At 51.2% G+C, this 12,683-nt stretch overlaps 1 protein-coding gene across 4 annotated transcripts in view; it reads left to right on the plus strand.

Annotated features, from left to right (window-relative positions):
* The window catches only part of SOGA1 (suppressor of glucose, autophagy associated 1), a 77,884-nt gene that overhangs the window by 23,958 nt on the left and 41,243 nt on the right, over positions 1–12,683 (plus strand). For all 4 annotated transcript variants that reach the window (XM_045574588.1, XM_045574589.1, XM_036419199.2 and 1 more), the window contains exon 3: positions 2,146–2,304. In XM_045574588.1, coding sequence (XP_045430544.1) covers positions 2,146–2,304 — 159 coding nt within the window. The remainder of the gene's footprint in view (positions 1–2,145; positions 2,305–12,683) is intronic.

The raw sequence follows: 12,683 nt of genomic DNA on the forward strand, positions 1-12,683 counted from the left end.
CCAGGGCCGAACATTTCCAGCAAAATCCCTGCCATCAAACTTAAAAGGGAGGCTACGGAGTATAGGGCCTAATCAGATAAAATCCGTGTACCAAGGGAAAGCAGTACTTTTGACAATGTATTGAAAATTCTATTTTTTGAGCACCTACTGTGTTCCAGCCACCAGCCCAAGCACTGTATCATTTATTTCCCACAGTAGCGCTCATGACTAGACTAAATCAACCCCCTTTTCCTGATAACCAAACGGAGACTTTGAATAGTTAACTAACGTTTCCTGAGTCACTCAGTAAGTGCTGGAGTCAGGCTAGAATCTAGTTTTCCCATCGCAGAGTCCTGGTTCTGACAGTGAGGGGTTGCTCACTGCACTCTGTGGATGAAGGGAGCTCCGTGGCCTAGAAAGGCTGTGGGCGGATTCTCACGGGCCGGCTTCCGGCTGTCTTTGGGGATCTTCAGGGACCGAGAGAGAGAGAGAGAGAGAGAGAGAGAGAGAGAGAGAGAGAGAGAGAGAGGGAGAGGGAGGGCGGGGGGGGGGGGCTCGGGGCAGTGGGCCCCGGAGGGAGGGGAAGACCGCGCTGGATTCCCTCTGTGGCCGTTGTTTTTCCTGGCCCGCTTTGCGCACTGCCGAGGGGTCTGTGCCGAGCTGGGCCCGGGCCCAGGCAGAGGGCAGAGCCGGGGAGGGCCCTCTCCCTTCCGGCAGGGAGGAGGCGCCGGGTCATTTCCGAGACTGGCAGGCACGGGAGCTGGGCTGGCCGCCTCACTCCTGCTGGCAAAGACATGGTACCCCTTGTGGAGGCCTGGCCACGCCAGCCCCTCAACCAAATCCCTGGGGCTCCCCCGACCACAGCCCACAGAAGCTTTAGGTGACCCTGAGCAAGCCACTTGCACACTAAGCCTCAGATCCCTCGTCAGTACAATGGGGACCGAATTGGGGTAAAGATGAATGAGTCTGGGACGCAGTAGGTATTCAACCAGTGGTAGTGCCCAGCCTACTCAGGTCTGGTTGTCATTTATGAACTCAAAAGGGCCCTCCTCATTCCCAGAGGTCTCCTCTCCTGGCCTTTCACCCCCGGCCGGCAGGGGACAGGCCAGAGGGTGTCCTCGAGGAAGCGGGTGCTGTTGCTGCAGAGTCCCCGAGCCAGGCTTGGAGTGTGCAGCTCCGGTAACTCCTTGCTGCAGGGATGACTTGGACACGGGCCAGGCCTTGTCACTGGAGGCATGTTCTATAGCCCGATGGTGGAAACAGGCCTTGGGGGTCCCACAGGGACCTCCATCCACCGAGTCCCGCCCGCCTCTGGGCTTGCTCACCCCGCGCTCACTGTGCAGGCAGCGGGCCAGGCCTTTGTGCAGTAGCCGATTCAGACCTCCTGTTGGGCCTGTGATTGCTGCACCCAGTTTGTGTTTAAGGAGACGCAGGCACAGCGCGGGGAGATGATCTGCCCAGGGTCACGTGCTGGTCACTGGCAGAGAGGGGATGTAAATGGCTCCGGGGCTGCCCATCCTGCTCTGAGTTTCCTTTTTTCTTTTTCTTTTCTTTTTTTTTTTAATATATTTTATTGATTTTTTTACAGAGAGGAAGGGAGAGAGATAGAGAGCTAGAAACGTTTATGAGAGAGAAACATGGACCAGCTGCCTCTTGCACACCCCCTACCGGGGATGTGCCCACAACCAAGGTACATGCCCTTAACCGGAATCGAACCCGGGACCTTTCAGTCCGCAGACCGACGCTCTACCGCTGAGCCAAACCGGTTTCGGCCTTTTTTCTTTAAAATGAGTTTTTGGTGCCCGCCACAGGCTCTTGTGAGAATTGGTCAGAGGGTGGCTGCGAGAGACGTTTGGAAGCGTTAAGGAGCCCGGGGTAAATGAGAAGGCATTCATTCCTAAGGACAGGGAGGGCCTTTATGGCTTTCTGGGGGCTGAACGGTGACATAGACATATAGGAAGATGGGGCGCCTGGGTTTGGGTTTTAGTTCTGCCGCTTCCTGGCTGTGTGACCCTTGGTGAGTTCCTTCACCTCCCTGTGCCTCCGTTTCCTCATCTGCCTAGCGGGGGTAAAGAGAGAAGCTGCCCGCTCTGGGGCTGCTCTGTCGCCCGGATGGGATGACCCCGGAGCATGCCCACGCTCTGCTCACCGCTTACCCTCGCTCAGGTCTCCAAGGACATCTCCGTGCGGCTGCACAAGGAGCTCGAGGTGGTGGAGAAGAAGCGGGTGCGCCTGGAGGAGGAGAACGAGGAGCTCCGGCAGCGGCTCATCGAGACCGAGCTGGCTAAGCAGGTGCTGCAGACGGAGCTGGAGCGGCCGAGAGAGGTGAGGACCCCGACCGTCCCGGTGAGGGCCGGGTGGGGGGCGGCCGGCTCGTGCCAGCCCCATCCAGCCAGTGTCCCGGCACAGTTCGGCCTCCCTGGCAGATGGTTCGGTCACTCGTTCCTGCAGCACGTTTTCTGAGCACCTGCTGTGTGCACTGTGGGCTTGGCCACAAAGGACACAGCCGTGAGTGAAAGACATTCGGTTCCCGTCTTCGGGGAGCCCACAGACGAATGAAGGAGGCAGTCATTCATCTCAGGACCACGCAGCCATGCCCAGGCCGGGGCTGGCCCTCGGCCGTAGTTTCCTAGTGCATCCAGTGGGACAGTAATGCCCCGAGGCATTGTGGGGACAGGCTGGAATAACATACGTGTACGTGTTTCAGGAACTGCCAGGCACGGCCACTCAGTGCGGGGCTGGGCCTCTGGCCAGTGTGTCAGTAGAGATTGGGACACTAGACACTTCCTGAATATGACCCCCAGACACCAGTTTCTCTGTCTTTGATCATGCCAGCCCCTCCACCTGGCATGTCCTTTCTTCCTCCTGCTGTTAGGCACCATGCTGGACACTTTACCTTAACAATTTTCATAAAGGCCCAATGAGGTTACGATCTTACCCATTTTATAGATGCGGAAACAGCCCCTGAGACAGGGATGGGTGTCTTCGAGGTCACGCAGGGCCCAGTGGGCTCTGCAGAAGGACGATGGGAAACCATCAGCCTAAGTGACCCCTCAGGGCTGGAATCCTCCGGACTCCAGGCGTCTGTGTTCCAGGCAGCGTCTGGCTCCGGAGGCACGGCTGGGCCTCCACTGTCCGGCTGCCCCTGAGGTTCCTAGGATCATACATTGTCCCGGGGCACGCTCCTCATCCCAGCATTCCAGGAGCACTGAGCTACCACAGCCCCGAGCCGCCCTTCCGCGACCCTAGTCCCAGAGCGTGTTGGTGTGATGTGCCAACAGCTTCTCAGGTGCAGGCGGGGCGTTTGCTGTATGGCCCTGCCCTGCTCCGGGGCTGGGTGGGAGGCCCCCTCTCTCAGGCGGCCTTCCTGCCTCCCAAGGCCTGGCCCAGAACACAGGGCATCGTCTTCACACATCTCGTTGCTGCCATCTGTGTAGTGAAAAGGGGAGACAATTTGAGAAAGTGCCTTGGAGGTCAGACTGTTCCTGTTGCGGTGGAGAGGACACTGAGGCCCAGTGAGGGACGGCAGCTTGCCTGAGTCCACCCAGCCTTTCCTTGGCAGAGATGTGGCTGAGGCTTCTAAGTCTCAGTTCTTCTTCTGTGACATCAGGATAATGACAGTACCCAGTTTACGAGATTATTCACGATTATTAATAAGATTGGGGTAATCATAATATGAAGAAGTTAAAAGTAATAGGATAGTGTGGCAATTCCTGGAAAAATTAAACATAGATTTACCGGATAAACCAGCAATTCTACTTCTGGATATATAGCCAACAATTGAAAGCAGGGACACAAACAGATATTTGTACCTGTGTTCATAGCAGCATTATTCACAATGGCCGTCCATGGGAAACAAACAGTGCATTCAGACCATGGAGTATTTGTCAGCTGTAAGAGGGGAGGACATTCTGATACAGGCTACACCATGGATGAACTGTAAAGAAATGGCGGTAAGTAAAATAAGCCAGACACAAAAGGACAAATATTATTCCACATATATGAGATATTTAGGTTGCTCAGATTCATAGAGACAGAAAGTAGAATGCTGGTTACCAGGGGCTGGAGGGAAAGGGAATGGGGATCAGTGTTTAGTGGGTACAGAGTTTCAATTTGGAAAGACGAAAAAGTTCTGGAGATGAATGCTGGTGAATTCAGTACAATGTGAATGTACTGAACGCTACTGAATTGTGCACTTGAAAATGGATAAAAATGTATATTTTACCACAGTAAAAAAAGATACAACTGTTAAAATGGTGGATTTCATATTACATATACTTTGCCACAATAAAAATAAATAAGGTAGACCTTTGAACAGCACAGGTTTGAATGGCTCAGGTCCATTTATACATGATTTTTTTCAACAAGATACATATAACATACAATACACGTGTTTTCATCAATGGTTTCTGTTATTGGTAAGGCTTCTGATCCACAGGAGGCTATTAGTAGTTAAGATTTTGAGGGAGTCAAAAAAATATATGTGGGTTTTCACTTGCACGGGAGCAAGTTGGTACCCCTCACCCCTTTGCTATTCAAGGGCCAACTGTAACTGGATGTATTGACATGGAACGATCACTAAGATACAGAGTACGCAGGAGATAAGTTATAGAAGTACACATTTTGTGCAATCCCACTAATTATTTTTGAAAAGCCATACAAAACAAACTGGTGTTGAAGCATCTCTCTCTCTCTCACACACACACATATAGATAGATAGATAAAGATATAGATATAGATATAGATATAGATATAGATATATGCATGCAAATGCAGAACAAAAGTGTGGAGAAGAATGCAAATAAGCTCCTTTGACCCTATAAAATAAACCTGCTGCGTGGCTCGGGTGCTTGCTGCCTCTCCATCAGAGAGAATGGCGCCCACCTAGCTCCCAGCAATATGAATCTTAAAAAAAAAAAAAATGTAGAGAACAACACACTGAACTGAACAATTAGAAAGGGTGGGAGTAGGGTGGAGAATAATAATTTTTGCTTTTATGCTATTAGTCCTATAATTAGGATTGGTTGGTTTTTTTGTTTTGTTTTTTTTAGCAACAAGAATGTATTTGAGTATTATCTGTGAAATTTTAAATGCAGTCAAGCATGTGGGTGCTCAAGACACACTGGTTCACTGCCTTTTTTAAGGTGATGCCAGCAAAGCTGCTCCAGCCCTCCCTGCTGTGCCCCCCTGGTGCCTCAGGATCTCGGCGAGGAGACGTGGCCCTGTGTTTATTTGCTGATTTGCCACCTCCTTCCTCCCTCCGCTCCTGACACGGTTTCTATGGAGATGAGGGTCCCTTAGCAATATCAAGATCTGCCTTTGCCATCCTGACAGGTTGCTGTGGCGATGCTGTCACCTGGCTGGGAACAGGAGCCCCTGGACCGGGCTGATGTGGTTGCCATGGATATTGCTCTTCGCTCGGGGAAAGGGAGGGTGGCCAGCCCTAGCCGTGCTCTGCGGCAGTGTGCGGTCCAGCTGGGCTGCAGTTCCAGGATCAGAACACTCGCCTCTCCCTCATCAGTAGCATGCCGCCTTCTTGTGTTACAGGGAGAAAGCCACTGTCAGTGCTGACATGACTTATTATAATACAGCTGCTATGCCCGGGGGCTTGCTCTGTGCCAGGCATCACCCTGAGCGTTTTATGTTCATCCTCACGTGTGTGACGTCTGCTCCCCGTGTGTGTGGTGTGTGTAGTGCTGTCCCGTTTTATAACGTAATCTTCTTGGAAATTTTTATATTGCAGTGTAATCCACATACGCTAAAAGTCACTATTTTAAAGTGTACCGGTCTATGTTTTTAAATATAATCATAACGTTGTGCAAATCCAGAACAGTTCCACGGCCCCAAAAGAACCCCTGTTCATCGTCATGCCCTATTCCCCCTTCCCTCCAGCCCACGGCAACCACGAATCTACTTTCTGTCTCTGTGGACTTGCCTGTTTCGGAAATTTCACACAAAAGGAATCATGACATACGTAAGCTTTAGTGACTGGCTTCTCTCACTGAGCATGATGCTTTTAAGGTTTATCCATGTTGTGTTGAAGCATCCAGTATTTCATTCTTTTTTTATGACCGAATAACAACCCATTGTATGGATATAGCACATTTTGTCTATCCACTTATCAGTTGATGGGCATCTGGGTTATTTCTCCTTTTTTGGCTGTTATGAATAATGCTGCTATGAACCCTGTGTACAGGTTTTTGTATGAGTATATGTTTTCAGTTCTCTTGGGTATATACCCAGGAGCAGACTTGATGTATACAGGGTGAGGGGTGGGGGTGGGGAACAAGGCTCTCTGCTTCCCAAAGCCACACGTACTCTCACTGTGATGCCCCTGCCCTCTTACCCCACCCAGGGGCCTTGCCAGGACTCTGTTGTGTCCTCAGAACCTCCAAAGAGGCACTCATCCCACAGAGTGCCCCCAGCTGGCACAGGCTCCTGTGCCCAATCGCACTCTGATGGGGTAGGAAGGGCGCTGACCACGGGGTCCGATTCCCTGGGTTCAGATCTCCGCTCTGCTGGCATTGCCATCGGGTGCAGCCTAAGCCTAGCTCTGGCCTGTGTGCTACGCGGCGAACATGAACGTGGAGTCACCGGGGCCTGAGTTTGAATTCTGACGTTGTCACTTATTTGCAAATAACTACAATGCTGGGCCAAGGGTGTAACTGTCCATTTATAAAATAGGAATGTCAGTCCCTCCTCAGAGGTGTTGGTGAGGATCTATGGAGACAAGCAGATAAAGCCCCAGGCAGGGACTGGGGACTCGGTAAACATCCATCGCCGTGATCGGCACCCACGGGGTAATGTCTGGAGAGGCCCTGACCTTTGGTCAGCGTGTTCCTGCGTCTCTGGAAGGAGCCCTGCATGCCTGACTGCGAGCTGCCCGTGGGAGCAGGGGCGACATTGCCAACCAGCACCAGCCGTTGGCAGCATCTGTCCCAGCGACTTTTGATTCGGGGCTCATGCCTACACCCCTGTTTCCAATAGTGGTCTCCTCCAGGCAGCGGCTTCGGCCGCTCGGGGTGAAGAATGCCACAGTCTCCGAGAGGTACCCCCACCTCAGGCGCCCCTCACCCCTTCAGAATAAATTTTGTGCACACAGCCCAGTCTGTGCTTTCAGTGAGACCTTTCCAAACATCCCCTCCAAGTTTGGTGAAAACCTACCCAGCTGTTTTGGCTGAAGGCTCGTTTTATTCCTTGAAGGTTGGTCTTTGTTCCCTGGCAGCACGGGAGCCTGGGGGCTGTGAGAGGGCAGGGGGCCCCTCCAGACCTGGGCTCGGGCTGCGGCTGTGTGGCCTGGAGGGCGGAGACATGCTCTGCTGGTCTCTGGCAGGACAAGGGAGAGCACAGCTCGTGCTTCTGTGCGAGAGCCGTTGTCACACCAGGAACATGGAGAGGCACTGCCTGGCTGCTCAGAGGCGGCCGCCTGCGGTGCTGGTGGGTGGGGAAGCCCCTGCTACGTGCCAGGCCAGAGAGAGTGCTCTCAGGGTCTGGCAGTGGGACTGGCATTCCTGTTAGTACCCAAGCTCTGCCCTGTTCACTCTCCCAAGGCTCAGGGCCAGAACATCGGCCCCTGGGGGCGCCACCGTGGGGCTCTGAGAGGCCCTGGCTCCTGGAGGGAGTCTGCCTTGTTTTCCCTCCGGGGCGCCGAGCCGTGTGGGCGCCCACGTGGCTTAGGTGGGATGGGGAAGGGGCAGTCCAACAGGCAAAGGCTGGGACAGCTTTGGCCCTGAAAGGGTTTGCCGCCTCGGCCCTTCTGCTCTGCCCGCTGCCCGTGCCAGCCACACAGAGCTCCCTGTCTGCCTGCTGGAAGGTGTTGAGTGACTTTTCTTGGGGAAAGTACGTTTTGAAAACATTTTACTATGATTTTTTCCCCTCCGCCCAACAGGTAAAATACACTTAGTAGAGAAAGACAGGAAGATACAACCATGTAAGGATAAAAAATTCACCTATAATTCAATATTCAGAGGAAATTACTCTCATTACCAGATTACTGTTTGGGTGAGAGATATATGTACTCCCAATATAGTTTTTTTTGCTCATACGCACACAGACATTGAAATGTATATATATAAATGCATTTTTTTAAAATATATATTTTATTGATTTTTACAGAGAGGAAGGGAGAGAGATAGAGAGCTAGAAACGTCGATGAGAGAGAAACACCGACCAGCTGCCTCTTGCACACCCCCTACCGGGGATGTGCCCACAACCAATGTACATGCCCCTGACCGGAATCGAACCCGGGACCTTTCAGTCCGGAGACCGACGCTCTACCACTGAGCCAAACCGGTTTCGGCTATAAATGCATTTAAAAAATATATATATATTTTTACTAATTTCAGACAGGAAGGGAGAGGGGGAGAGAGAGAGAGAGAAATATCAATGATGAGATTCACCAATCGGCTGCCTCCCCCACGCCCCCTACCGGAGATGGAGCTTGCAGCCCGGGCGTGTGCCCTTGACCTGACAACCTGGGACCCTTCCGTCTGCAGGTCTACGTTCTATCCACTGAGCCAAACCGGCTAGGGCTGTATACAGTATGTGAATTTTTAAATTAGGAGCTCAGTGAAGCAAAACTAGCGTTACAGAAACACACACACAGGCGTGCCTGGCCTGCCTGAGGCAGAGGCGGGTTCTGGCTGCTCCGGTTGCCTTGGGCGAGAGAACCGGTGAGGGGTTCACGGCATCCCCTCCTCTGCTTTTTGAAGTTTGAATGCATCACCCAAAAAGGTAACAGAAGTAATCACAGCCACACAGAAAAGGAAGGAAGAAATCCTCCCCTCACCACCTCCCTCAGTTCTCTCTTGATTCAAAAGAGCAGTTAGTTTGTATCTTTAAAAAAAAGATGGGATTATAGTATGTGCACAGTTTCTGTAGTATACACAATACTGTAGCACGAACACAGACTGTTGTTTTAAAACGCTGGGTGTTTTGGGGTTTTCTTCTGCCTGAGGTGCTTATTATAAAAGTCAGAGATCACAGAGTCAAGTGCACAGAGGAAGGAAAGGAAGTCTGAAAGAGCACCTTCTATTTCAGTGTCTTAAACACAGAGCCAGAGGCCAGGAAAGCGCTCCAGCGGCCGTGGGCACCCTCAGGTTGGGTAGGAGAATGGGTGGGGACTTCTCTGGCAGCATGGTATAGACTGACAGTGAGATTCTATTTTTGTATGTTAACTTTAAAAAAATTAAAACGAACCAAAACAAAAATGCTGGAAGACTATGTCCTCCCCCCAAGAAATCCCCCCCAAAAAACAAACAAACAACAAACAAACAAAAAAACCAAAACACACACCAAAAACATGGGGGAACAAAAGTGCAAAATGCAAGTTTTCTATGTCCTCATTATTAACAGCCTCAGTATATTCTTCAGACTGCCCCCCACCATGTGGGTGCACACATACATGTATACATCTTATTTTTATAACAATGATAACATGCTTTCTTTTTTAAATAATAGCTTTATTGAGACATAATTTATACACCATAAAAGTTGGCCTTTTAGTATACAGTTGGAACTTAAAGTATGCAGTTCTGTGGTTTGAGGAAGATTCGGAGCTGGACAACCATCACCACTCTCTGATTCCATAGCGTTTTCATTACTCCAAACAGATACCCCGCACCCAGCACAGTCACTCCCTGTTCCCCACTGGCAGCCTCTCATCTGTCGACCTGCTGCCTAGTGAACATTTCACGTAAATGGAATCACAAACTATGTAGCCTTTTGTGACTGGCTCCTGTCACTTGGCGTGACGTTTTCAAGGTACATACGTGTGGTAGCCTATCGTTTCTTCCTGTGGTTGAACAATATCTCCTTGTGTGGATGTGCCACATGCTTATCCTTCATCGCTTGGTGGACACTTGGGTTGTAGGTTTTGTTTAGCAGCTTCTTTCTTTCCTTTACAAGGCGTCTTTACCACGTCAGTGAATCTCACTGTCTCTCCATCCTTCTTAATAGCTCTAGGCCTTATGTTACCTCATTCCTTTGTGTATGTGATGGTTGGGACCACAGGGTGCCTTTGGACACCCCCGGCTCCTCTTCCTGTCACCTGCTTTCCTCCTCCGGGGAGTCTGAGTACTGGAGGAGGTTCTGGTCCCCGAATCCATGGCCCAGTTTTATAGATGTTGTATCAGAGCTTCTGGGAGAGGAAGGGGCTCACCCAGGGTCACAAATGCAGTGTTGTGGGGTTCCCAGAGGTCAGCTTCCTGCCGAAGTCACAGCCCCTCCCACTTGTTGATAAGCAAGCTCAAATGCTCAACCTAGCGCCCTCGCCTCAACCACCCTGCCCCGGAGCAACCCTTCGCATTCCATTTCCTTCTCCCCTTTATCATCTCACATTTGTGAGGTGTGTGTGTGGGGGGGGGAGCTGTTTGTGGAGGGACTTGCTTTGTGGCTCTCACCCCACAAAAGGAGCCTTGGTACCCAGCGTCTGAAATATCAGCCTCTGCAGCTCTGCCTCATTTGCATTTTAAAAGGTGTCCGGGATTTGATTGGACGTAAAGATACACTCAGGAGCCCATCTGGAGTTCACCTCCCTGGCTCTGTGGTTTCTCCCTGGGCTGCACATTAGAATCGCTTGGGGAGCTATTTTAAAATGCTGATGTCTGCGACCTACCCTGGGCCCAATGTATCAGAATCTCTGGGGGTGGGCCCTTGGGCATTGTTGCTTTTCTTTTTTCTCTTTTCTTTACGTTCCCTGGGTGATTCTCATGCACACCCAGATTTCGAACCACCGTGCTACCTCCTCCAAGAAGGCCCGTTTTCCCCGCCCAAGGCCTTGGAACTAGATCGCTATTCCAGAACCGGTCCCAGGTCAGCTGTGATGTGCTGCGGGGCCTCGCTCTCACCTTCAGTAAAGGGAGGGCTCGGCTTAGAGCAGAAGCTCTCCCCTTCGTGCATCCAAACCACACGAGAGCGTTCTCACAAAACACCTGCCCAATCTCACAAAACACCTGCCCAATCTCACAAAACACCTGCCCAATCTCACAAAACACCTGCCCAATCTCACAAAACACCTGCCCAATCTCACAAAACACCTGCCCAATCTCACAAAACACCTGCCCAATCTCACAAAACACCTGCCCAATCCGAAAGGTCGGAGCAGCCTCAGTGAACCATCTGGCTTCGCAGGAAGACGTGCTCGGTGGGGTCGTGCATCCAACTGAATGACTCTTAAACACGGAGAAGCTTCCGTAGTGATTATTGCACCCTTTCCCCCTCGAGACCCCCTGAGCGAGTGCTGTCTCACGTTCTCGCCGTAGACGTATGTATAAGCCTTCCCGTTTCTCTGTAGCCTCAGTAGAAGGCATTGTGAAACGTTAGGATTTCTGCCCATCCGGTAGGTGAGAAATGGTATCTCAGTGTAGTCTGAGCTTGCATTTCCCTATGGAGCAGCATTAAGCACCTTCCTATGCTTAGGAGCCACTGAGAACTCTTTCACGTCACCACCTCCCTTTTCTGTAGGTTTGTTGGCTATTTTAATTCTCTTATTTTGTGAAGCTCTTTGCCTATTTAGGATATTGACCCTCTGTCAGTGTTATGAATTGCAAATATTTTCCCCAGTTCGTCATTTATATTTTTACTTTGCTTAAGATATGTTATTTTTCCATGTCCATTCTGCTTATCTGATCAAATGTATCTTTTTTCTCACCCTATCACTTCTGTATTTTTGAGTCATGACTATGTGTTACAGTCTTATTATCCTTTTCATCTGCATGCAGACTTTTACAATATTTTTAAAAATATATTTTATTGGGTTTTTTTTGCAGAGAGCAAGGGAGAGGGAGAGAGAGTTTAGAAACATCAATAAGAGAGAAACATCGATCAGCTGCCTCCTGCACACCCCCTACTGGGGATATGCCCACAAACAAGGGTACATGCCCTTGACCTGAATCGAACCTGGGACCCTTCAGTCTACAGGCCGATGCGCTATCCACTGAGCAACACCGGCCAGGGCCAGACTTTTACCATTTAAATCGAGATCGGTCCCTCATCATTTCCAAGGCTCCTGTGGATTATGATTTGTTGCACCCATATTCATTCATTGTGAGTTAAAATCCCACTGGAGTGCCAGTTCCATGAGGACATGGTTTCCTCTCAGGTTGAGCTTTTCGTGCAGAGACTATTGGAAGGGTCCCCCTGGGAATGACTCCACCGGGGAGCAGAGGGAGAAGTGGGCTGTGGAGCCTTCAGACCAGTGGCTCCGCCAGTCTCCTGGGGAGCTCCGGAGCTCGGGTGGCCCTTTGGAGCTGCCCCGAGTGGAGGAGTGGAGCGTGGACCAGCCATTGGGTGTGGGCTGCCCGCAGTCAATGGCCATGGTCGTGAGGGGGACTCCACGTTGAGGTGCCCTGGTCCTGAACGAGGGATCTGGATGGAGCATCCGCCCCAAATACCCGTTTGTCTCAGCACCTGCTGTATTCTTCTACCTGTCTGTGTCAGCACGTAACAGGTGCTCAGGAGGTCTTTGGTGAATGACTGACAAGATCAGAAACCCAGGTATCCGGGTCTTCTCCAGGCCAACTGGTCCCAATGTGGTGGTGGGAGAGAGGGGAGGCACCCTGGCCTGGAAGGTGTGTTCAGAATCATCCGAGGTGCTTCTGGCCTGGCCCCCATTTGCATCCCACTGGGTGGCCTTGAGAGTCCCTCTGGCTCAGCAGTTGGTGCTGGTCAAGGCCTGGAGGTGGCTGGGCTGGGCTGGGCTGGGC

The sequence above is a fragment of the Pipistrellus kuhlii genome, unplaced genomic scaffold (genome assembly GCF_014108245.1).
Source record: "Pipistrellus kuhlii isolate mPipKuh1 unplaced genomic scaffold, mPipKuh1.p scaffold_m20_p_6, whole genome shotgun sequence".
Lineage (NCBI taxonomy): Eukaryota > Metazoa > Chordata > Mammalia > Chiroptera > Vespertilionidae > Pipistrellus > Pipistrellus kuhlii.